Source organism: Mandrillus leucophaeus, unplaced genomic scaffold, assembly GCF_000951045.1.
Source record: "Mandrillus leucophaeus isolate KB7577 unplaced genomic scaffold, Mleu.le_1.0 Scaffold442, whole genome shotgun sequence".
NCBI classification, from domain to species: domain Eukaryota; kingdom Metazoa; phylum Chordata; class Mammalia; order Primates; family Cercopithecidae; genus Mandrillus; species Mandrillus leucophaeus.
This window is the reverse complement of record NW_012104721.1, coordinates 1,986,109-2,012,624: the sequence shown is the minus strand read 5'-3', so window position 1 is coordinate 2,012,624 and position 26,516 is coordinate 1,986,109. Positions and strand designations below refer to the sequence as shown.

The window sequence follows — 26,516 nt, the reverse complement described above, 5'->3', positions numbered from 1 at the left end:
TTTTTGTATTTTTAGTAGAGACGAGGTTTCACCATATTGGCCAGGCTGGAATCGAACTCCTGACCTGAGGTGATCCGCTGGCCTCGGCCTCCCAAAGTGCTGGGATTGCAGGTGTGAGCCACCGCGCCCAGCTGCATCATTTTCTTGTAGAGAGCCTCTCCTTGTTTGTTATTTAGGTTGACACCCCGAAGGCCAGATCCTCATTCTGGCCCACCAGAGAGGCCAGGCGGTTTCACAGTGCAGTGGTGGGCGGCAGGCCTGAGTTTCAGTTCAGGCTCAGCCTTGATTGTGTGGCTCTGGACAAGTCCCTTCTTTTCCCTGGGCCCCAGACCTCTTGACCCCCTTGTCATCCAGCTCAAGTGCAGTCAGGAGCAGGGGGCGGGAATTCCAGCTAAGTCTACATTGGAGAGGGGGATGATGGGGTGGGGCTGGCACCAGACCCCGATATTGCTCCTGCAGCTCAGGCTGAGAGGTTGCAGGGGAGTCCCGATGCCTGAAAGCAGAGAAGCACCAGGGCTTTGAGACACAGCCTCTTGTTAGACACTCACCATTGATGTCAAAACTTGTTGACTAATCTCACACAGATTCTTAGCAATGTGACGCCAAAAAACAATAGAGTGTGAAATTTCCAGAGATACTCTCATCTGAGTGTGATGCCTTTTTAGGGGAACCACTGAGCACTTTTGAGGTGCTGGCAGCCCCTGAGGGTCGGCTCAAAGGAGCCCCTTCTCCACCCAAGGAACCTGGCCAAGAATGGCCAAGGGGTGAAGGTCACACCCGGGCAGCCTGGATCCAGAGCCATCCTGCTTAGCTTCTTTTTTCTGAGATGGAGTCCTGCTCTGTTGCCCAGGTTGGAGTGTAGTGGTGTAATCTCAGCTCACTGCAACCTCTGCCTCCCGGGTTCAAGCGATTCTCCTGCTTCAGCCTCCTGAGTAGCTGGGATTATAGGCGCCTGCCACCATGCTCAGCTAATTTTTATATTTTTAGTAGAGATGGGGTTTCACCATGTTGGCCAGGCTGGTCTTGAACTCCTGACCTCAGGCGATCTGCCTGCCTTTGCCACCCAAAGTGCTAGGATTACAGGTGTGCGCTACTGCACCCGGCCGCCCTGCTTAGCTTCCACAGGGGACTTCAGCTGCATCAGTTGCCTCTGAGTGCAGTGCTTGGGCGTCCAGGAAACACTAGTGATGCTCTTGCCCATTGACCTCTGTTCTGCTTAAAACTTTACTAAAGATCTGTGCTCTCCTGTTCTCACCGCCTCTACCCTCCTTTCTTATTCCCCAGACCTCATCTTCCTTCTAGCCCTGCTGATCAAAATTGCCTGAGGAAGAGAGATTAAAGCTGGTTTCCACATCCACAAAACCCCTGCTGTTCTTCTGTTATGGGTGTCTGGTCATGTTTTACTATTGGTTTGAATTCTCAGGCAAGGCACTTCCCCTTTCTGTATCTTTTTTTTTTTTTTTTCATTAGGAAAAAAAATGCTGTAAATTCTTGTCACTTTTTGGAGGTGAATATAGAGAAGCATTTTAAATTTCTTATTCTACCTGGTCAGAGTCTCTTCCCTTCCCTAATTGTTTAATGTTTAACATCAGTTAAACATGCTTTTGCACTCACTTGCTTAGGATTGGTTATGAACTTGCTCACTGTCGCTGGCAGTTTGAGAACCTGACCTCTGCCGACCACTTTATTTTATTTATTTATTTATTTATTTATTTAGTTAGTTAGTTAGTTAGTTATTTATTTCAGACGGAGTCTTTCTCTGTTGCCCAGGCTGGAGTGCAATGGTACGATCTCAGCTCACTGCAACCTCCACCTCCCAGGTTCAAGAGATTCTCTCGCCTCAGCCTCCCAAGTAGCTGGGGTTACAAGCAAGCTCCACCATGCCTGGCCTAATTTTTTTTTTTTTGAGATGGAATTGCACTCTTATTACCCAGGCTGGAGTGCAGTGGCATGATCTCAGCTAAGTGCAACCCCTGTCTCCTGGATTCAGGTGATTTTCCTGCCTCAGCCTCCCGAGTAGCTGGGATTACAGGCATGTGCCATCATGCCCAGCTAGTTTTGTATTTTTAGTAGAGACGGGGTTTCTCCATGTTGGGCAGGCTGGTCTCGAATTCCCGACCTCAGGTGATTTGCCCACCTCGACCTCCCAAAGTGCTGGGATTACAGCCGTGAGCCACCATGCCTGGCTGGATGCCCACCACCTCTTAAAGGGTATTAACAATAAATTTGAAGAAAACAGTACTTGAAAACCCCACATACCAAAAGTCCTGGACATGAAGTGGCTTCCTGAGGGACTTACCTCTCCAGGGGATGTGCCTGGATGTGACTGTAGCCTTTTGAAGGCCCTGCTTGAACTCAGTGGTACGATTGGGGCCCACTGGGGGCCATATCCATACACAGTCTCTTGAAATTGTGAACTGCGGAGGCTGCCTGGTCTGAATGGGTAGAGGGCTGGCTCCGTGGGTCTCTGTTCCTTGATTTTCCTCAGACTTAGTTGCCAAGGCCATAGTTATTTAATTTGTCAAACACTGAATATTCTCAGATGTAGAATGGGCCAGGCACAGTGGCTCACACCTGTAATCCCAGCACTTTGGGAGGCTGAGGCAGACGGATCACAAGGTCAGGAGATTGAGACCATCCTGGCTAACACAGTGAAACCCTGCCTCTACTAAAACAAACAAACAAACAAAGAATTAGCCAGGCGTGGTGGCGGGCGCCTATAGTCCCAGCTACTCGGAGGCTGAGGCAGGAGAATGGCGTGAACCTGGGAGGCGGAGCTCACAGTGAGCTGAGATCGCACCACTGCACTCCAGCCTGGGCGACAGAGCGAGACTCCATCTCAAAAAAAAAAAAAAAAAAAAGAAGAAGAAATAGAATAGATCAGTACAGAAGGCTTAGAACAGAAAGCAGCTACCCATTCCTTGCCCTAGCAAATCTGCTGGCCAGAGTCAGCCCCTTTTTCCTCTTTTAGCCATCCATGTCTTGGTCTCCTCCATTAGCCTTCCAGGTTCACTACTTATCGGGGGAAATCCCCACCCCCAATATTCAACGTGAGTTTTTTTCTATTTCCCTAAGCATCGGCTGGTCTGAGAAATAAAGGGAAAGAGTACAAAAGAGAGAAATTTTAAAGCTGGCTGTCTGGGGGACACATCACATGTTGGCAGGTTCCGTGATGCTCCCTGAGCCGTAAAACCAGCAAGTTTTTATTAGCGATTTTCAAAAGGGGAGGGAGTGCATGAATAGGGTGTGGGTCACAGAGATCACATGCTCCACAAGGTAATAAAATATCACAAAGCAAATGGAGGCAGGGCGAGATCACAGGACCACAGGATGGGGTGAAATTAAAATTGCTAATGAAGTTTCGGGCATGCTGTCATTGATAACATCTTATCAGGAAACAGGGTTTGAGAGCAGATAACCTGTCTGACCAAAATTTATTAGGTGGGAATTTCCTCGTCCTAATAAGTGTGGGAGCACTACAGGAGACCAGGACTTATTTTATCCCTTCGGCTTTGACCGTAAAAGACGCCGCCCCCAAAGGGGCCATTTCAGAGGCCTACCCTCAGAGGCCATTCTCTTTCTCGGGGATGTTCCTTGCTGAGCAAAAGAATTCAGCGATATTTCTCCTATTTGTTTTTGAAAAAAGAGAAATGTGGCTCTGTTACACCCAGCTCACCGGCTGTCAGAGTTTAAGGTTATCTCCCTTGTTCCCTGAAGACTGCTATTATCCTGTTCTTTTTTCAAGGTGCCCAGATTTCATATTGTTCAAGCACACATGCTCTACAAACAATTTGTGCAGTGAACACAATCATCACAGGGTCCTGAGGTGACATATATCCTCCTCAGCTTATGAAGATGACGGGATTAAACAGATTAAAGACAGGCATAGGAAATCACAAGTATTGATTGGGGAAGTGATAAGTGTCCATGAAATCTTCACAATTTATGTTCAGAGATTGCAGTAAAGACAGGCATAAGAAATTATAAAAGTATTAATTTTGGGAACTAGTAAATGTCCATGAAATCTTCACACTTTATGATAGAGATTGCAGTAAAGACAGGCATAAGAAATTATAAAAGTATTAATTTGGGAAACTAATAAATGTCCATGAAGTATTCACAATTTATGTTCTTCTGCCGAGGCTTCAGCCGGTCCCTCCATTCGGAGTCCCTGACTTCCCGCAACAACTACTGTTAAACAAGTGCAGACAACAGTGGCTGAAAGACAGGTGTTCATTTCCCTTTCCTGTGACTGCCAGGCTGCCCCAGGCTCATGTGGCAGCTCCGTGGTGGTGTGGCCCAGGCTCTTTCTTCTTTATTGTTCTGCTAACATGGACACAAGGCTTCTCACATGTGAGATGGCCCCTCTGTGCCCCCATATGCACACGGCAGCCAGCAAGAAGAGAAAAAGAGGAAAAGGGTGGGCACACTCCACTTCTTTTAAGGACATGACCAGGGAAGTTGCTCACCTACTTTCTCTCATAAGCTATTGGCCAGAACTTGGTCACAGAACCACACCTGCTTGCAAGGGAGGCTGGGAAATGTAATCTTTAGCTGGAAGGTTATATGTGCAACTAAAGCTTCTAGTACTCTAGAAGAGGAGGAAATCAGTATTGGAGGGACAATTATCAGTTTCTGCCACAGTCCATTTTGACCACCCACATATCCATATACACCTGTCTTGACATGCATGAAACATCTGCTTTCCACAAGGGAGACAGGCCTGGGGGCCTAATCAGTCATTTCCTTTAGGGCAAGTCTGGTATGTGTGGGTGATATGTAGCCTTCTCTAATGGCCCAGTGACCCAGGGCCTCTCAACCAAAGAGAAGCTGTCTACATCCCCTTCCCCCAGCACACCCAAATTCAGTGGTGGAATTTGAACAGGAAGCCACAATAAAAACTACCACTTGAGATGAGAAACACGAGGTAGTTACTTGTCTATAGCAGTCAACAAATCTGGCAGAGGAGCAATTGTAAAACTCCATTCCCTGTTTTTTTTTTTTTTTTTTTTTGAGACAGAGTCTCGCTCTGTCACCCAGGCCAGAGTACAGTGGTGTGATCTCGACTTACTGCAAGCTCTGCCTCCTGGGTTCACGCCATTCTCCTGCCTCAGCCTCCTGAGTAGCTGGGACGACAGGCGCCCGCAACCATGCCTGGATAATTTTTTTTTTGTATCTTCAGTAGAGACGGGGTTTCACCATGTTAGCCAGGATGGTCTTGATCTCCTGACCTCGTGATCCGCCCACCTCAGCTGCCAAAGTGCTGGGATTACAGGCGTGAGCCACTGTGCCTGGCCAAAACTCCATTCCCTGTTAAAGGAGTAAGTTCTTTGCTTGGCCTATTTTGCAGCCCTTGGTTCTCAGTGATCTGTGATTCTCAAAGCATCGTAAGCATCAGTATCACCTGGGAACTTGTTAGAAGTGCAAATTATTGGGCCCCACCTCATCTGCTGATTCAGAAACTCTAGGGGTGAGGCCCAGCAGTCTGGCCTAAGTTCCCCAGGTGATTCTGATGCACCTTGAGGTTTAAGAACCAATGCTCTGGCCAGGCGTGGTGGTTCACACCTGTAATTCCAGCACTTTGGGAGGCCGAGGTGGGTGGATCACTTGAGGTCAGGAGTTCAAGACCAGCCTGACCAACATGGTGAAACATCGTCTCTACTAAAAATACAAAAATTAGGCCAGGCGTGGTGGCTCATGCCTGTAATCTCAACTACTTGGGAGGCTGACGCAGGAGAATTGCTTGAGGAGGCAGAGGTTGCAGTGAGCTGAGATTGTGTCACTGCACTCCAACCTGGGCGACAGAGTGACACTCAAAAATAAATAAATAAAAATGGAAATACAAAAATTAGCCAGGCGTGGTGGTGCGTGCCTATAATCCCAGCTATTCGGGAGGCTGAGGCAAGAGAATCTCTTGAACCAGGAGGCAGAGGTTGCTGTGAGGCGGAGATTGCAATAAGCTGAGATTGCGCCACTGCACTTCAGCCTGGGTGACAGAGCAAGACTCAGTCTCAGCAACAAAAAAAAGAACCACTGCTCTGATAGCTGGTCCTCCGTGATTTCTGGCTATGTTTGGAGGCAGGGGAAGTGGAGCTTGCATGTTCATTATTCTCTGTGGCCTTATGTGAAACGGAACTGGAAAGAATGTGCTTTTATTTAGGGCTCTTTGGCTTTCACAAACCACCTCCTGCTGGTGTGGGTCTGGGACTTGAGTGGAGCTGTAGGAATCAAATAATCTCCAGCTTTTATCAGATTCAGCTGTGGTTTCTTTGGCACCACAGTTCTGTCAAAAACCAAGAAGCTTCTGCTCTCATGGCAGAAGAAAATCAGTTCTGCTGTGGTAATCACAGCCAAAGATCCAGCCTAGACACATCTTAATTCTTAGCCCTGAAGTGTTTGGTCTGTTACTTCTTGGCTTCTGTGCTTAGCCTCCCCACCTCACTCCCCAGTGTAATGTGCTTACCTGGAGCTTCCCTTGAAGCCACCTGAAACAGTAAGTTGGATGGGAAGGCAGGACTCTTAATTTGACTTTTGCCTTTGAGCTCTCTGTATTTGGCAGAAAACCTCTTCTGAGGGTCAATAGTAGAACTGAGAAAGGTGGAGCAGAGATCAGATGATTAGAAAGCTTAGTACCATGGTCTTCCCTGCTGCTGAGGCAGGGGGATCTTGAGATCCCCCAAAATGGGAATTCTTGTTGTCTTGGATTGTTAGCTACAGGCTGGGTCTTTGTTTTCGTTCTTTCTTTCTTTCTTTCTTTCTTTTTTTTTAAATAGAGACAGAGTCTTGCTTTGTTGCCCAGGCTGGAATGCAGTGGTGCAATCATAGCTCACTGCTGTCTTGAACTCCTGGGCTCAAACAGTCCTCTTGCTTCAGCCTCCCAGGTAGTTAGGACTATAGGTGCAAATCACCATGCCCAGCTAATTTTTTTTTTTTTTTTCAGATTTTGGAATTTTTGCATTATCTCCTTAGTGGCTGAGCATCCCTAATCGAAAATCCAATATCTGAAGTGCTCCAATGAGCATTTCTTTTGAGTGTCATGTTGTTGCTCAAAAAGTTTTGGATATTGGAGCATTTTGGATTTCAGGTTTTCAGATTAGGGCAACTCCACTTGTTACCACTATTTTCAGTCCCTCTATAGGTTGACTTTGCAGTGTTAACAAATATACTTACATTTCTTCCATAAGCTATAGGCAGTGTCTCCTGATGCCCCATTTTGTAAGATGAAGCCCTTTCTTGTCCTCTCCTCTCCATTTCATCTCCCATCTTCTGGCAAAGACTAGTTGAAAAATAGTCCTCTGTGAATTTTGGGACCTCTGAACCTCCAGGGAAGAACTGGGTCTTGGATGAAGATTCACTCTCTGGGTCAGACAGGAAGGGGGAATACTGCCTTTGTGTCCTAGTTGAAAGCTTCCTCATTGTGATGGGGAGAGTACTACATGCATAGGGCATCTGCAGTGGCAGGTGATGGTCTAGGGTAGCATTTCCCACACCATGTGCCTCAGAAGACTGGTCCAGCAAGATACCCTGCTGCAAACAAAAGGGTTCATGAATAACTAAACTCGGGAAACCCCGCATACTTTATCACTGCCTCCACCTTTGGAGATTTACAATGCACACCAACTGTGAAGGCTCTGATAAGTCCTGCAGCAAAGAAACTTGTTTAGGCTATTGTTTCCCATTCATATTTGACCATAGTATTCCTTTTCATTTGATACTTACTAATATGCCCATGAGATCAATATACTTTGTGAGTCACTGCTCTGGGGAAATGGTGACCATGGTGAGGGTGCTGGGCATCTCAGGGAAGCCCCATGATGGAGAACCTAGGGGGTCAGGGGCAGTACTTGTATGTTCAGATCAGCATCTAGCACGAAAAGAGTCTGTTTCTGGGGCTAGGGTCCACCATCACCCTAGGGCTTAACGACGAGAGTCCTACTCCAGAGAGGGATTTTTCCAGATGACCAAGCTTAGGAGGGGACCATGGGCTGGGCTCCAGACCTTATATGCTGGCATCTTAGGGCCTTAAGAGCAGGAATTGAGGCAGAGGTGAGTATCCCAGCTATGGCTCCCAGAGAGAGGAGAATCCACTATAATCAATGCTGAGCTCTAGAGCTGATTAAGTGTCTCCAAAGGCTGGGTTAGGGGCTGAGCCTGTAGATGGTAGGGAGCAGATGGCTCTGGCTCTGAGGGTGGAGGCTGGAAACCGGGTGCACTTGGCCCTGCCACAGGGATTTAGATATGCAGGAGCTGGACAAGAGAGTTAATAAGGAACTAAAAATACATTTTTTGGCTTTTTTTGAGATGGAGTCTTACTCTGTTACCCAGGCTGGAGTGCAGTGACTCAATCTTGGCTTACTGCAGCCTCTGCCTCCCAAGTTCAAGTGATCCTTGTGCTTCAGCCTCTGAGTAGCTGGGATTACAGGCATGCACCACCACGCCTGGCTAATTTTTGTATTCTTATTTATTTATTTATTTATTTTTGAGATGGAGTTTCACTCTTGTTGCCCAGGCTGAAGTGCAATGGCGCAATCTCGGCTCACCACAACCTCCGCCTCCCAGGTTCAAGAGATTCTCCTGCCTCAGCCTCCCGAGTAGCTGGGATTACAAGCATGCGCCACCACGCCCGGCTTATTTTGTATTTTTAGTAGAGACGGGTTTCTTCATGTTGGTCAGGCTGGTCTCAAACTCCCGACCTCAGGTGATCCCCCTGCCTTGGCCTCCCAAAGTGCTGGGATTACAGGCGTGAGCCACCGCACCCGGCCTAATTTTTGTATTTTTAGTAGAGACGGGGTTTTGCCGTGTTGGCCACGCTGGTCTTGAATCCCTGACTTCAGTGATCCACCCGCCTTGGCCTCCCAAAGTGCTGGGATTACAGGCATGAGCCACCACGCCTGGCCTAAAAATACATTTACTGAGTGCCCTCTGTGTGCTAGATATTGGGGATGCAACCATGAAAACATAGCCAAGGTCCCAAGCCTCAAGGAGTTTATAGTCCAGTGGGAGATGAATTGTAAGGAGCTAACACATAGGAGCTAACACACAGATGCATGTCACCCACTGCAGTATGAGTGCTGAAAGGATAAATGTAGGTCGGGTGGGGAGGGCAGGTAGGAGAGTACAAGATGAGAGGATCTGATCTCATCAAGGGAAGTTTCCCTGAGGCAGTGAAACTTGAACCTCCTTCAAAAGGAATAGTGGACCAAGAAGTGAAGGCCCACACAGACATATCTAGCCAGGGGGAGCAGCATGTGCAAAGGCCCGGGGGTGGGCTGAGGCTGGGGACAGGGTAGGGTCAGGCCACATAGCGCCATGCAGGCCACCGCCAAGAGTTTGCTTTCACCCAGGAGTGAAGGGAAGACGTTGGAGGGCTTCCACCTGGGAGTATCCCCTTGTTTTGGCCACCATATGGACTGGGAGGCCGGGCCTGTGAGGTTCCAGGTGTCAACTGAGCAGGATAGGAAGACACTTGAAGAGTCTGAAGGGGTTTGGGAGGTGACCAAGGTTTTCTCTTCCCATCTGTTGCTACTATCTTCCTGGAAGTCTTCAGTTTCATAATTTTCATGCAGTTTCTTCTTGGTTGTGCAACTCTGACAGTTTCTAACTTTGGGTTTGGCATCTCAGCCAGAGTCATTTCCTTCCTGGAGCTGGGCTCTCATTGAGTGGAAAATTTGGGGCTGCTATGTGAAATGAAACAGAAGAGAATAAACCCTTCCTCTCCCGAAGGGGCAGGGCTGTGCCAGGTCCAGACAGGGCTTGTGTGCCTGCTCTCTTGGAAGGGTGACCCACCTCCGCCCCTTTCCAGCTGCTAGGGCACAACAGAACATGCCTACATCTAGACCCTGGCCCACTGCGACATGCCACTGGAGGTGACACTGTTGTGGGCCAAAACCACAGGCCAGGGGTCAGAGTACCTGGGTTCTAGTAGTAGCTTGTATTTAGCACCTGATATGTGCCAGGTAAGCATATTTTCTCACAACTCTTATTATCCCTATTTTATAGAAAAGGAAACTGAGGCTCAGAGATTAAGTAATTTCCCAAGGCCACATAGCCCGTAGTGATGAGGCCAGCATGGGAATTCAGGTCTGCCTGATCTTACCCCCTTGTTGGGTAGGTTACTAGATTGCATCAAGTCTCACTTTCCCCATCTGGAAAATGGGTAAAGACATTGCCCTATCTACTTTTTTTGTAGACCGGGAAGGTTCAAAGCATACGAGATGGTGAGGTTTTCTTTTTTCCTTCCCTTCTCCCTTCCTTCCTTCCCTCCCTTCTTTCCTTCCTTCTTTCCTTCTTTCTTTCCTTCCTTCCTTCCTTCCTTCCTTCCTTCCCTCCCTCACTCCCTCCCTCCTTCCTTCTTTCTTTCCTTCCTTCCTTTTTTTTTTTTTTTGAGACAGAGTCTCACTCTGTTGCCCAGGCTGGAGTGCAGTGGCATGAGCTTGGCTCACTGCAACCTCTGCCTACTGGACTCAAGCGATTCTCCTGCCTCAGCCTCCAAAGTAGTTGGGACCACAGGCGCCCGCCACCACGCCCGGCTAGAGGTTTTCTTAAAGTTAATTGCTGAGTGGCTAAGGACAGGTCACTTGAGCTTTTCCTTCCATGCATTCGTTATTCCATTGGAAAAAAGCAAGACTTTAATCACTGTTGGTCTCTTGAGAGTGGTGTTAGAATGAACAGAGTGTGGAATACCTCCAAGCCAGTCCCCAGGGTTTTAGAGAGGAAGGGTAAGAGCCAGGGTGAAGTGAACCATCCTTTATTGAACTCCTGCTAGATGCTTAGCTCTTACAACTAGGCTCCTCCGGTTGCAAGTTTTGGACACATACTCAGATGATGCATTAGCCACAATAGGCTCGGTTATGCTGCAGTATCAGATGAACCTTGAAATCTAGTTGTTCAACGCAACAAATACTGATTTCTCACTCACCTGAAGTCCAGTATGGGTCATGCAGTCTCCTGCATTCTTGTAGCCAGCTATGTCATCTAGAACACGTGGCTTCCAAAGTCACTGTGGCTGGGGAAGAGAGGGAGGGAAGAGGCTCACTAGCTGTTAAGTGCTTTGTCCAGGAAGTGATGGATAGCATCTCCACTTAAAATCCACTGGCTAGACCGGGCGCGGTGGCTCATGCCTGTAATCCCAGCACTTTGGGAGGCTGAAGCGGGCGGATCATGAGGTCAGGAGATCGAGACCATCCTGGCTAAAACGGTGAAACCCTGTCTCTACTAAAAATACAAAAAAATTAACTGGGCGTGGTGGCTGTGCCTGTAGTCCCAGCTACTCAGGAGGCTGAGGCAGGAGAATCGCTTGAACCCAGGAGGTAGAGCTTGCAGTGAGCCGAGATTGCGCCACTGCACTCCAGCCTGGGTGACAGAGTGAGACTCCGTCTCAAAAAAAAAAAAAAAAAGAAAAATCCACTGGCTAGAACCAGGCATGTCACCCAGCCTAACTGCTAAGGAGGCAGGAGTATGAGAGGGAGCAGATGGTTATTTGGTAAGTACTCTCTCAGCTACAGGTTACCTCAGTTCCAGGGTGCTTACGGTAAGGTTCTGCCTAACTGTGGCCTACAGGGACCTGCATGGTCTACCTTTGCCCAGCTCTTTGACCTCACCTCTACCACTTTCCCCCTCAGTCATTCCCCTCAGCCACTAGGGTCATCCTTCACTTGCGGGGATATGCCAACTGTGTGCTCCCTAAAGACCTTTGCACATGTGTTCCCTCTCCTCGGAACACTGTCCCTCCCAGCTTCCCTGCATTCTTCCATGCTGGTCCTTTTCATCTTCTGGGTGTCTGCATACGTGGCCCCTCCTCATGGCCGCTTTTCCTGGCCAGCCTATGGAAGTAGGTCCATCAGGCACCCCTCCCTCGAGTTTGTCTTCAGTGTAGAGCTCCTCCTAGTTTATAATTAGATGTCTTTTATTTAACTAGCTTAATGTCAGTATTATGGCAGTTTTGATAAAGGATTCCCCATTCCCTAACATAATGAATGAATGAATGAATGAGAAAGAAAGAGTCATTTCAGCAGCAGGTGGAGTACAAGTTCACTGGGGAACCAGGGATTGCACAATTAGGAAGGCAGGCTGTGCTCTCAGGTTTGCCTCATTTCAGGTCTAGCTTGAGTTGGGAGTGTGTGTGTGTGTGTGTGTGTGTGTGTGTGTGTGTTGTGTGTGACTGTGTATGGCCTGGAGGGCCAAACCCAGGGATTAGGAGGGAAAGGAAAAGAGAGGGCACAGAAAGCTGTGTTTGTCTCTCATAGGGCCAGCTGGCACGAGGGTGCTTTAGTTACAGCTGAATCACTTTTGTTTGTTCTGGAAGGGATCTATTCTGGCCACATGAGTCAGCTTAAGGACAAATTACTGTTTAGTTTGATGGGCGTGAAGGGTCCGGGGGATTTCCCGAGTGTGTTCATCCAGGAAAGACCTTGTTGCCGGCTCTGAGTCCCCTCTGCTCCAACAGCTCCTGGATTTGCCACTATGTGAAATGTTCTCACGCAGCTAGTGTGACGGCCCAGGCGCCATCAGCCAAAGGCCCAGCACCCATAAACATCCTTTAATCCTTTCTCCCGAGGGAAGTGGGGCATAAACAAGCACATAATAAATAAATCTGCATTCTAGGCTTTGCTTTCTTCAGATATAATACAATTACCTTATACTTGGTAGCAATTATCCCCCAGAGCTCTTATCTATTTAATTAATCTGAATTAAATAGGCCACGGATATGGGAAAGAACTTAGGAAAAAAAGCCTGACCTAGAGTTAGAGATGGTCATTATAATAACAGTAGTAGGAGGCCAAGGCGGATGAATCACCGGAGTAGTAGGAGGCCAAGGCGGATGGTCAGGAGTTCAAGACCAGCCTGGCCAATATGGCAAAACTCCGTCTCTCCTAAAAATACAAAAATTAGCCGGGCGTGATGGTGTGTGCCTGTAATCCCAGCTACTCGGGAGGGTGAGGTAGGACAGTCGCTTGAACCCAGGGGGCAGAAGTTGCAGTGAGCAGAGATCGTGCCACTGTACTCCAGCCTGGGCAACAGAGCGAGACTGTAGCAAATGATGGTAGCTTAGATCTGCTGGGTGTTAATTTTTTTATCCTCATGGCAAGTCTTGGGGACGGGGGTCCGCTTCCACATCTCATTTGTCAGATGAGGAAGCCAAGGCTTAGGAGGGTCCCCCTGCTGCTGAACCCGACTGCAGGACACGCTGCAGACTGCTGGGAGTTCATTTGCCTTCCATGGCCTCAGTGATTCATGCTCATTAGGGAGAGCACAGGCATTCCAAAAACAAATCAGAGAGAAAAAGAAATCATGCCTGGCAGCCAGCTCTGGTGAACCATGACAGGGGCACAGAGAAGCGCTTCTGCCCCTCCCCCATTTCCTCCTTGTATCTGGGACTCAGCCCTCATCACTGTGGGTTCTCAGCCTCAACAAGGCAGCTGTCAAAGATATCCAGATTCCAGGCTGGGTGCAGTGGCTCACATCTGTAATCCCAGAACTTTGGGAGGCCAAGGCAGGTAGAGTGCTTGAGCCCAGGAGTTTGAGACCAGCTTGGGCAATATGGCAAACCCTGTCTCTACCAAAAAAACCAAAACCAAAAACAAAATTAGCCAGGCGTGGCGTCGTGCTCCTGTAGTGTCAGCTACTTGGGAGGCTGAGGTGGGAGGATTGCTTGGACCTGGGAGGTAGAGGCTGTAGTGAGTTATGGTTGCACCAGTGCACTCTAGCCTAGGCCACAGAGCAAGACTCTGCCTCAAAAACAAAAACAAAAAAATCCAGACTCTGAGAACCACCATGTCAACCTCCTGGTGCCTGTGACCACCTAAGCTGTAGATTAGCTGTTCCTTCCGTCACCTGCATCCCCTTCCCGTCCCTGGGGGTCCCAGCAGGGAGAATGCTGGGCTGCCCGCCTCCAGTTTGTGACTGAGGCTGGCTGCCAATGGTGTGGGCGCAGGCCCCCACCTCCCCTGCTGCTGGGTTCCTGTGTTACTTTGCCCTCACGGCCACTGTGCCTCTCGGGACTGTGCACCAAATCGCTGCCCACCTAGAATCGGTTTCCATTAGAGTGTTTAAAATGTTAAAAATAGCCTTCCACTCCAAATGCTTCCTTCAGAGGCCTGAGTTGGGAATCAGAGGTTCTTTTCTATCTGCACCTTTCTGGCAGAACTGAAGGAGGGTGGCTGCTTGCACAGCATTTCGGGCCCCTGCTCTGGGCCAGCCACTTCACATTTGTCATCATGGAACCCTGGGACGGCCCTGGGACGGCCCTGGGAGGTGTGGGGTTATTATTCTGACTTCACAGGAGAGGCGCATGAAGCTCAGAGGGTTAGGAGGTCTGTGCCTGGGCGTGAAGCTGGAACTGTAGAGCCTGGGTCTGGTTCAAGCCAGAGCCGACGCTTCCCCACACTTACTCTCGTGATCCCAGTTCTTCTCTTTGATCACAGTCTGTATTTTTGGATCTCACAATCCTGCAGAATCAACTTTATGTGTGGAATTCTCTTGAGAATTTAATCCTGGGAGGAAAGAGTGCTGTCTTGGAAGCCTGAGGCTGCCCCTGTCTATCTGTGATAGGAAGTCCATGAGCAGCTCACTCCTGAGCCTTCACCTTGGCAGACAGGAAGCTCAGCGTGAGAGTTAAAGTTCGTCACAGCCCTTTCTTGTGGGCATTTGGCCTCCTTTGCCTCATCCTGCCTTTGGTGTTCTATTTTTATTTCACTGGCTCTCTGGTGTGCCAGCCTGAACAAGTGGGCATTGCGTCTGTCTAGCTAGCAGGGAGCAGGTTTGGAGGGATGAGGACAGAGGCTATTTTCTCCACCTTCAGGTTTGGACAGTGAACAGGCATGCATGGACCTGCCCGCCCACCCAGCTCAGACCACACCGGTAGCTCCAGGGTGGAGATGAGGGCGGTTCGTGTTTATACGCACCATTTATTGCTTGCATTTTAAAGACACCTAAAAACTCAAAGCTCGCGAAGATGGGGGTTTCACAGGAAACCAAAACTTCTTGGTGGGGCTGACGTGGGGCTCTGTTGACTGACATCCATGGCTTACATCCGTGGCTGGGTGTGGCCTGGTGCCTCTTGTGTGGGAGGGTGGATGTCAGCCCCAGGTGTGCTGACAGGTCTGGCCACAGGTAGCCCTGCCGACACTGCCCCTCCCCATCTATTTCTCACCCCTGCTCACTTCCGAGTGCCCTGTGGTGCCAGGTGGGGCCACCGCATGTCACTGCAGAAAGAACAAGAAAAAGAAAGAGAAAAGCTGTACTCTCTTTAGGATGAAAATATAATGACATTTTTTATCTTCCCCATGGGTGGAGCCCACAGAGATCGGCCACAAATGGGTTGGTGGCCTTGATGTTCCTGCCAAGTGTGTTTTGACAGAGAGGCAAAGATTTGTGCTGAACAAAACATTATCCTGAATAATTGGACACTGGGCTGGGAGCAGTGGCTCATGCCTGTAATCCCAGCACTTTGGGAGGACAAGGTGGGAGGATCACTGGGGCCTAGGAGTTTGAGACCAGGCTGGGCAACATAGTGAGATGCTGTCTCTACAAAAAATTAAAGATTAGCTGGCCGTGATGTTGCCTGTAATCCCAGCTGCATGGGAGGCTAAGTGAGGAGGATAGCTTGAGCTCAGGAGTTTGAGGCTGCAGTGAGCTGCGATCACACCACTGCACTCCAGCCTGGGTGACAGAGCAAGATCCTGTCTCAAAAAAAAAAAAAAAAAAAAGGAACAGGACACTGAAGTTAAGTAAGGCTGTGAGTATCGCCCTCATCCCCATTTTACTGATGAGAACAATGAGGCTCAGCCAGGCAGGCCTCAGACAAGGAGAAGGTGCCTCATTTGCTGGGGTCATGGGCGGTGCTGGGTGTAGGTGAGACCTTTAGGGCGGATTTTATACTGTTGTGGGCCTGGCCTCTGCAGGAGGTCACTGTTGGGAAGTGATTTCAGTGAGCCTAGCTGGCCCTGAGCCAGGGGAGCCACTGCTGCCCTTTTGACACAGATGTCACAAGGATGACAAGCCTTTCCAGGAACACAGGCCCCACCTGAGGCGGTTTGAGGAGGGAGGGTGGAGGGAGAGAGGCAGTGTTTCCCTGCCAGAGAGGGGAGGCTGGGAAAGATGAGGGCTGGGAGTGGCGGGGGGTGGCCTTCTAGGGGACACAGGCAGAGCTTTCATTTCTGTGCACCCTGCGAGCGACAGCTCTGTTCCAGACCCGTGCTTTAATCAGCACTCTCGCCGGCATTGTTCATTGTCATTCTGTACAAGGGACTGGTTTTTGTTGTTGTTTGAGACAGAGTCTTGCTCTGTTGCCTAGGCTGGAGTGCAGTGGCGCAATCTTAGCGCGCTGCAGCCTCTGCCTCCCGGGTTCAAGCGATTCTCCTGCTTCAACCTCCTGAGTAGCTGGGACTACAGGTGTGCACCACCACGCCTGGCTAATTTTTGTATTTTTAGTAGAGACAGGGTTTCGCCATGTTGGCACACAGGTGATCTGCCCGCCTTGGCCTCCCAAAATGCTGGGATTATAGGCGTGAACCATCGTGCCTGGCCTAGGCACTGTTTGTTCTCCTCCTGGGCCTGTGGGATGCCATGAGGCAGACGGTGATCCTGTGATTCCTGGCAGCCAGGCCCTTGTTGGAGAGAAACTGGCTTCTAGACTTCGAGTTTCAGCCACAAAGGCCTTGCCCTGATGGCAGTCGGGATGGGGGGGGCGTGGTCTATCAAACCACCAAAGTGCCTGTGGAGCCCAGGTCGGGAGAGAAGTGCGTGCCCTCTGGGTGCCCTTCTGTCCGTGGTTCTGGGAGGAGACCCTGCCTTCCTGCCTCAGTGCTGCCTGCCTTCCTGTCTCCCTCCGGCAGGTCTTGTTCCCCACTGAGCCTCAGCTTCCTGACTTGAGATCGCCAGGATTGTGGGGAGGGGTGCTTGAAGTGAACGTATCAATACACAATGTGGATATTCGTTGGTGAAAAACAGAAGTGAGGCAGATCTGAATCTCATGAAGGGCTGATTCATCGTCTGCTCACTGGAGCCAGAGGGGTCTCCAGGGCAAATGCTACTCACACTAGCTTGGAAGATTCAGTTCTATCATTATTTTAGCTAGCTTGCTAACTGGTTTTTTAAAAAGAAGTATACTGTGTAAATAATGCATAATCATTTTGTTGAAAAATTCTATGATACGAATAAATCACAAGGAAAAAACTCCACAATATAAAATCACACCAGGTGTGGTGGCTCACGCCTGTAATCCCAGCACTTTGGGAGGCCGAGGTGGGCGGATCATGAGGTCAGGAGGTTGAGACCATCCTGGCTAACACGGTGAAACCCCGTCTCTACTAAAAATACAAAAAATTAGCCGGGCGTGGTGGCGGGCGCCTGTAGTCCCAGCTACTCGGGAGGCTGAGGCAGGAGAATGGCGTGAACCCGGGAGGTGGAGCTTGCAGTGAGCCTGGGACTGGTTTCACTGTTGTTGGCTGTTTTACTTGACACAAGTCGTTTCACTTATTTGAGCCTCAATATGCCCAAAAATAAAAAGCAGATAAACCTATGAACTACCAGAGATTGTTGTGAAAATTAAATCTGCATGGTGCCAGTGTGGTGCTATGCAAATTTAGGTCTTATTGTTTTAGTTCAAAAGCGTGGGTTTGACAAGTGAGGTCCCAGGGTAACAACTGGTTTGTTTAGAGAGGCACAGTTCACCAGTTCAAAGAAATGTTGCGGGAGATGTTTTGTCCCAGCCCTACCTGGGACATCTGTTGTGATATCCCCGTGTCATGCTTTATGTCATGCTCTGTGTGACGTCAAGCGAGTCAGCAGCTTTCCCTGGGACTTCAGTGCCCCATTTTTTGTCGTTCTCAAACATGAGTCTATCCCAAACCATCAGAGAATGAGGGCCTTGAATGCAGGGCGATAGAATTGGGTTTTATCTGGGAGGCAATGGGGAGACAGAAAGATTCAGGCTAAGGAGTGTGGACGTTATCTAGGCAATGGGGAGTCCCATAAAGGCTTCAAGCAGGGAAGTGACGAGGCCAGATGTGTACTTTGGTAAGAGGCAGGCTGGCAAGGGTGTGGAGGCTGACTGAGCTGGCGGCAGGGCCCAGCCGGAAGGGATAAGATCAGGGCCTAGTGGAGGAGGGGAGAGGAAGCTGTTCCACAGAGCAGCTCTGAGAAGCAGGCTGGAAGCTGAGGTTGACACACCCTCGAAGCACCTTTGGGGTTTCCCGTTGATGTAAAGAGGAAACGATTACCCTCGAGAAGGCAGGGGAGTTCTTCGGCCAGTCCTGCCTGCCTTTGGCATGTGATCTTAGCAAGTAAATGTAAATTTAACCTGCTCAGGCCTCAGTTTCCTCATCTCTGAACAGGGATGAAAGGCAGAGATGTTGTGAGGATTCATGTCTGTGCAGCTGGGCTTGGGCCTGGTGCAGCCCGTATTCAGTGGCCATAACTGCTGTTTTTTAGGATTCCTATCCATCGAGTGGGAAGGAAGCGTGTGTCTCCACCGCGTGGAAGGGAGGTTGTAGGATAGCCAGAACTTTGATCCATAGGGGCTGGAGTGGGAACTTAGAGGGATGGTGTCTTTGACACACTCACATGTTCAGGGAAATGTGCAGTCTATGGCGCCCATCCCCATCTCTACTCTCCCTTCCCTCATGACACCCCAGTGGGAGGCAAATGGACGCCATTATCACCTCCATTTTACATGTGAGGGAAGGGAGACCAAGAGGAGGAAGGTAACTTGTTGGAGGTCACACAGCTGGTTGGGTGGAAGCAGGTGTGTGTGACTCAGCACATCAGAGCTCCACCCTCGCCGGGACTGCCATGTTCAGCCACTGCTCTTTTTTTTTTTTTTTGAGACGGAGTCTTACTCTGTCACCCAGGCTGGAGTGCAGTGGCGCAATCTCGGCTCACAGCAATCTCCGCCTCCCCGGTTCAAGCGATTCTCCTGCCTCAGCCTCCCAAGTAGCTGAGACTACAGGCGTGTGCCACCACGCCCAACTAATTTTTGTATTTTTAGTAGAGACGGGGTTTCACCATGTTGGCCATGCTGGTCTCAAACTCCTGACTTCAGGCAGTCCCACCCACCTCGGCCTCCCAAAGTGCTGGGATTACAGGTGTAAGCCACCGTGCGTGGCCCACAGCATTTTACAGATGGGGAGGCCGAGGCCAGAAAGGGAAAGCCCCTCCTGCCCTGCAATACCGTGCATTTGTGGCAGAGCCGGAATCAGAACCCAGGCCTCTGACTTCCAGACCCAGTCTCTCAATGGCTACCCCACTTCATGGAATAGTAATAACTTTCTTTCCACCTTGTTTTCAGGGAAACCAGTTCCTGAAATCAGGTGTCCCATTCCAGCCTTCCCTGACTGTGTGAAGCCAGAAAGGCCTTTGGCAGCTTCTGTAAGAAAGACTGAGGATGAACAGGAAGAGGGGCAGCCTGTGAGGATGGCCACCTTTCCAGGCCCAGGTATTTTAAATTTAACTTTTTTACTTAAAGCACATTTATTTAAGGAAATGAAGATATATCTATAAGGACATTCAGCTTAGCATATAAGAGCAAAACATTGAGGCTGGGCATGGTGGCTCATGCCTATAATCCCAGCTCTTTGTGAGGCTGAGGAGGGAGGATGGCTTGAGCCTGGGAGTTTGAGACTAGCCTAGGCAACCTGGTGAGACCTTGTCTCTACAAAAAATTAAAAAAAAATTATCCAGGCATGGTGGCATACACCTGGTAGTCCCAGCTATTCAGGAGGCTGAGGTAGGGGGACTGCTTGAGCCCAGGAGTGCAAGGCTGTGGTGAGCTATGATCACACCACTGCACTCCAGCCTGGGTGACAGAGTGAGACTGTGCCTAAAGAAAGCAAAAATCTGGCAACAACAATGGGGGATGATAAAATTAATGTCAGACAGTCACAATAAAGTACTGTCAACAATGACATAGACATGGCCGGGCGCAGTGGCTCACGCCTGTGATCCCAGCACTTCGGGAGGCCGAGGCGGGTGGATCATGAGGTCAGGAGATCGAGACCATCCTGGCTAACACGGTGAAACCCCGTCTCTACTAAAAATACAAAAAATTAGCCGGGCGTGGTGGCGGGCGCCTGTAGTCCCAGCTACTCGGGAGGCTGAGGCAGGCAGAGCTTGCAGTGAGCTGAGATTGCGCCACTGCACTCCAGCCTGGGCAACAGAGTGAGACTCTGTCTCAAAAAAAAAAAAACAAAAAAAACCCCACAAAACAATGATGTAGACATGCATATGTACATGAAAGCATACTCACAATATAGGAAGGTAGAAAAGTGGAAAAAAATCAGGTAACAAAACATATAAAACATCTATTACCATTTTTGTGAGCAGAAAATAAATAACTCAGTAATTGGAGGCTTTCTAGTGTCAGACACCATTCCAAGTACTGTACTTCAAAGATATTGACTCATTTAATCTTCAACTAACTATGAATTAGGTATTGTGATTATGCCCATGTTATGGATGAGAAAACTAAAGCACAGAGAGGTTAATTAACCTGGCTGAAGTCATGTACTGCTGGGTGCCTGTGTTTCACCCGTGGTCTCCCGAGTCCCCAGCACAGGTTGGCCCTGCCTGCAAGCTCTGGGCCAGATGTCTGACCATTTCTCTGTCCAATCTCCATAGGCCCCAGCCCTCGCAGCCATGCAGTGGGGAATTGAGGGGTGCTTCCTGCCCACCACTTTCCTCCCCTCCATCAGTAACAGGTCTGCTGAAGCCTAGAGAGGGAGAGCAGTTTGCTTAAGGTCACACAAATAGGAAGTAATGTCTGAGCTGTGTGATTTGAACACGCACGTCCCTAACCATCGCACTCACTGCTATCCCAAAGCCTTTCAGACCACTTCAGATTTGTCTCCGTCACCTGTGCCCAGGTAAGGGCTCTGGAAAAGTTTCCAAATGACAGAATGTCTCAGCCAGCAGATGACCTCCCTAGGGGAGCTGCTGCTCAGCCCAATCTCCATTCTCACCGCCTCGCCTCTGGAGTCTTGCCTCACTTCCTGTCTCCTACGGCCTCCCGAGTGATGAGCCAGAGACCCTAAATCCACGTAATCTCAGTTCACTGGTGCCGTTCCTGAAGCCAGGGGCAGCATCAGCTGAAAGGAACCTGTTTTGTGGGCTTTTGTATTAGACGGACTCATATTTGAATCCCAGTGCCACTGTTTTGTAGAAGAATTACTTAGCCTTTGTACCTCAGTTTGCTCCTCTGTAAAATGGGGAGAATAATAGACCCTATTGCATCATGTTGTGGTAAGAAATCCTGCACCTGCGTGTTGCACCATGGAGGTGCTCATTAAATGTTATCTGAGATTATGAACATTCCAGACGCTCTAGATAGGTTGAATCTAGAAAGTTAATTCTAGGCCAAGGAGTCTGGATTATTTCCTGTAGCTAAATATATATATATATATTTAAGTGCAGATCTTTGATCAGCAATGAAAGATAAGGGGAAATGGTCCTGACCAAAGGGAAAATTATAACAAAATAGGGAAATTGTAGGGGCGTGCTGGTCAGGATGGAGGAGGTAATAGGCATAGCAGTTCCTTCTGATATTCCTTATCTAGGTTACTGTAAAGAGCTGGGCGCAGTGGCTCACGCCTGTAATCCCAGCACTTTGGGAGGCCAAGGCGGGTGGATCACAAGGTCAGGAATCAAGACCATCCTGGCTAACACGGTGAAACCCCATCTCTATTAAAAATACAAAAAATTAGCTGGACGTGGTGGCACGCGCCTGTAGTCCCACCTACTTGGGAGGCTGAGGCAGGAGAATCGCTCAAACCCAGGAGGCGGAGGTTGCAGTGAGCTGAGATCATGCCATCGCACTCCAGCCTGGGCAACAGAGTGAGACTCTGTCTCAAAATAAAAATAAAAATAAAATAAATATCACATGTCTCTGTCAGCCTTTGCTGTTTACTTTCTTTCCTTTTTTTTTTTTTTTGAAATAGGCCTTGCTTTGTTGCCCAGGCTAGATCACAGTGGCACAGTCATAGCTCACTGCAGCCTCAACCTCCCTGGCTGAAGCAATCCTCCCACCTCAGCCTCTCAAGTAGCTGGGACTACAGACGTACATCACCACAGCTGGCTAATTTTTTATTTTTGTAAAGATGGGGTCTCATTATGTTGCCCGGGCTGGTCTCGAACTCCTGGGATCAAGCGATTCTCCCACCTTGGCCTCCCAAAGTGTTGGGATTACAGGCATGAGCCACTGCACAGGGCCCTATTTACTTTCTTTCTTTTTTTGGCGGGGTATGGAATCTCTGTCACCCAGGCTAGAGTGCAGTGGCACAATCTCGGCTCACTGCAACCTTTGCCTCCCGGGTTCAAGTGATCCTCCTGCCTCAGCCTCCTGAGCAGCTGGGACTATAGGCCTGCACCACCATGTCTAATTTTTGTATTTTTTGTAAAGATGGGATTTCGCTGTGTTGCACAGGTTGGTCTTGAACTCATGGGCTCAAGCAATCCACCTGCCTTGGCCTCCCAGTGCTGGAATTACAGGCGTGAGCCACTGCACCCAGCCCCTATTTGCTTTCTTGATGGCACTTGGAGCAAATGTGCCCAGACAGGTCAAGATGATAACTACAATCTGCAGGCAGAGACAGGAAGTTGATTGTCTATCTTTGCCTAAATTGAAAATAAGAAATCATTTGTGTCATTAAATCACCCAAAGCGTGTCTTTTGGGAAAACCCCAAGGTTCCACTGAGCCCCAGAGTTCAAACTGATCAATTATCTTGAAGGATTTTGGTAGGAGTGACGGATACTGGGCCCACATCTTGACCCCTGTGATACCCTGGCTCCCCCTTGCAGTAGGTGGGAAGGAAGTGGGAAGAGACATGGAGGAGGAAAATATGTTTGTTTGTTTTGTTTTTTGAGACCAAGTTTCACTCTGTCGCCAGGCCGGAGTGCAGTGGCGCAGTCTCCGCTCACTGCAACCTCTGCCTCCTGGGTTCAAGTGGTCCTTCTGCCTCAGCCTCCTGAGTAGCTGGCACTACAGCTGTGCGCCACCACGCCCAGCTAATTTTTTGTATTTTTAGTAGAGACGAGGTTTCACCATGTTGACCAGGATGGTCTTGATCTCTTGACCACCTGCCTCGGCCTCCCAAAGTGCTGGGATTACAGGCATTAGCCACCACACCTGGCCGAGGAGGAAAATATATGAGCAGAGGAGCCATGGACAGGCTATGAGCACCTCAGCAAAGGAGTCTCGAAGCTAGAATTCAGATAAAAGGGTTTTGAGCAGCTGAAATAACCATCACAAAGCCTTAGCTGTAGGAGAGGCCACTGGGCTCTCAGAATCTGTTTACTTACTCTACACATAGTTTCACCAGCCTTGGTAAAATACCAAGTACTGCATGTGTCACAGCCTGACCTTTGTGCTTTATAAACATCAGCTCTTTTTACCTGGACAAGGAGCAGACCATTATTGCTCTTTTTACATTTGAGAAAGCTCAGAGAAGTGAGGCACGGTTTATCTGAGGTCAGATCTTGAGTAGTGCTGGAGCCAGCACTTGAGCCGAATCTGTCTGATACTAATAAAGGAGATGGGGCAGCTGGGGGTAGACCCGCTGCCAGCATCAGGGCAGGACATAGAAGACCCTATGTCAGATACAGTGCCGCTTCTTGGACCTGCAGCGACACAGCTCGGCAGGACCAGAGGTGGTGCCTTTTGCTTGAGAAAGCAGGCATATTAGCCTCAGTAGAAAAGCAACAAAAAGGCGAAGGCAGGCGGATCACCTGAGGTCAGGAGTTTGAGATCAGCCTGGCCAACATGGCGAAAACCCATCTCTACTAAAAATATAAAAATTAGCTGAGCATGGTCTCAGGCACTTGTAATCCCAGCTACTCGGGAGGCTGAGGTAGGAGAATCGCTTGAACCCGGGAAGCGGAGGTTGCAGTGAGCCAAGATCATGCCATTGCACTCCAGTCTGGGTGACAGAGAGAGACTCCGTCTCAAAAACAAAAACAAACAAAACAGAACAAAAAAGAAAAGCAAGAAAAAGAAAGCTTCTGGAAGGATTTCCATAGGAAATGGTTTGTTTTTTAGCTAAGTCCTGGCACTTGATCTGGCATCAGATGAGCTGTGCCTCACTCTTGGAAACAAGATTATATAGAAGCCCCCAAGCCCCATCCATCACCATCACCCAACAAGTATCCCATCTTGTTCATCTACTCTCCTGCCCCATCTCCCTCCCCTCCCTTAGCCATTATTTTAAAACATTTTATATGAAAAAATTACAAACATACAAAAGCCAAGAGCATAATGACCCTCCATGTCCCCATCAGCTGGCTTCAGTAATGATCCACCCGTGGCCAACTTCTGATTACTTTGTATTGAATCCAGGGAGATTTTCGTATCCTTGATGGCAGGAGAATTCCTTCTCATTCTCCTCTCTCTGCCCTTGGACATACAATGGGGGCCTTTAAAGATTGTGGTTGTGAGTTTAACCTACCACAGATAACTACCCCAGGCATGAGGAGCCCATCAGATTAGATCCCAGAGGAGGGGAGGGCTGGGTAGGGAGAGATGGAGAGTAATGGCTGGTGGGGGGCTGGGTAGGGAGAGATGGAGAGTAATGGCTGCTGGGCCCTGTCTGATTTTCCAGACCAGAGTCCATTCATTTTCCCCAAGACCACAGGGATAAATAAACCCAGTTAGTAGCCCTTATATGTCGCAGGAGCAGGCCTCAGGGGTTCCCCCAAACGGAGAGGCCTGGGGGAGCCTCCTGAGCAAACCCCAGGCATTAAGTCAGATAGGAAACTCATGACTTGTGTGAGGCAAGGTCTGACCTCAGACTCACTGGGCACAGAAGGACCCTGTGTGCAGTGAGAGCCCTGCCCTGTGACCAGGCATGGCAGCAGGATGGAATTCAAGTTAGTCTGGAGCAGTGGTTCCCAGAGTGTGGGGCCCACACCCGCAGTGGTGCACAGAACCTGGGTATTAGCACAAATATAGATCATGTGTAGAAGAACTAGGGACGTCATGGATATTACTGTTTAACACAAGGCTGCATACATAACACTGGAGTTAAAGTTGGTTGAAAGAAAACCGTCAAGTGACTCATAGTGAGGTGGCACAGACTTGGCCAAAAACTTGGAGACTGGATGAACGTAACTGCAGTCTGAAGGATGCGGGCCAAGGGTACTGAGCTCAGGCCAAGAGAAGGCAGGGCAAGGGTGGAGGTGGCCATCACAGAGCAGCCTTTCTGCAAGACAGGGGCCCTGTGCTGGCCAGCAGAGGCCTGTATTAGTCCAGGTCCTTGGTGAGAGGCAGACACCAAGACAGGATAGGATTTCATCAACAAGATAGGGTTTCATTAGGACAAATAGTTGCAAGAAAATGGAGAGGGAGCCGGGCAAGGCTGGGAGAACCGTGGGACCACAGTGTGCCATTTCTGAGGAAGGCTGGGTGGGCACTTGCTGTCTTGCCTTCGGTCTAAGGCAGACTCTCCAGGGTGTCCGTTGGCCATCACAGTCCTGTCTGCCTAGTGTACCCTCTGCACACAGTGCCTGGGGAACAGCCCCTGGGAAGCATGGTCGGGATGCAGATGCAGGGATTGACCAGAGCCAGCCACAGCCAGGCCTGCAGACAGCCAAGCTCCCAGCAGCTGGGGGTCTCCAGCTCGCATTCTCCTGGCTGCTAGACTCGCACAGCAGCAGGGCAAAGATCCCAGGAATGAGGCTGAGGGCAGCCCCTTGACAGGCTCCAGACCTTTTCTCAGGTGATTTCATTTTATCAGCTATCTGTGTGGGTTAATTGTTTAGCCAGGCTGATTCTATTTTCAGTCTCGTGAAATAAATTTTTGTTTTTTTGTTTTTTGAGACCGAGTCTCGCTCTGTTGCCCAGGCTGGAGTGCAGTGGTATGATCTCAGCTCACTGCAACCTCCGCCTCCCAGGTTTAAGCGATTCTTGTGCCTCAGCCTCCCGAGTAGCTGGGACTACAGGCACGTGCCACCATGCCCCACTAATTTTTGTATTTTTAGTAGAGACAGGGTTTCACCATGTTGGCCAGACTGGTCTCGAACTCCTGACCTCAGGTGATCCATCTGCCTCAGCCTTCCAAAGCACTGGGATTACAGGTGTGAGCCACTGTGCCAGCCAAAATACTTTTTTTTTTTTTTTTTGAGACAGAGTCTCTCTCTGTTGCCCAGGCTGGAGTGCAATGGCATATCTCAGCTCACGGCAACCTCCACCTCCCTGGTTCAAGCAATTCTCCTGCCTTAGCCTCCCAAGTAGCTGGGATTACAGGCACCTGCCATCATGCCAGGCTAATTTTTGTACTTTTGTAGAGATGGGGTTTCACCATGTTGGCCAGGCTGGTCTTGAACTCCTAACCTCAGGTTATCCACCTGCCTCAGCCTCCCAAAGTGCTGGGATTACAAGCCTGAGCCACCGTGCCCAGCCCAAAATAAATTTTTTAATAGCCAAAGTTCCAGATGAATCACTCCTTTCCTGATGTTGTAAGCCACAAATACCTGAAGCAGGTAGATTTATCCAGTAATCTTGGAGTCAAGCCCAGGTTCCTTTGGAAGG

The 26,516-nt window shown here is 49.3% G+C and overlaps 1 protein-coding gene across 1 annotated transcript in view; it reads left to right on the top strand.

Moving 5' to 3' along the window:
• Positions 1–26,516, top strand: part of IRAK2 (interleukin-1 receptor-associated kinase 2) — an 88,242-nt gene that overhangs the window by 22,010 nt on the left and 39,716 nt on the right. The window contains exon 3 of the mRNA XM_011994134.1: positions 19,289–19,435. Coding sequence (XP_011849524.1) covers positions 19,289–19,435 — 147 coding nt within the window. The remainder of the gene's footprint in view (positions 1–19,288; positions 19,436–26,516) is intronic.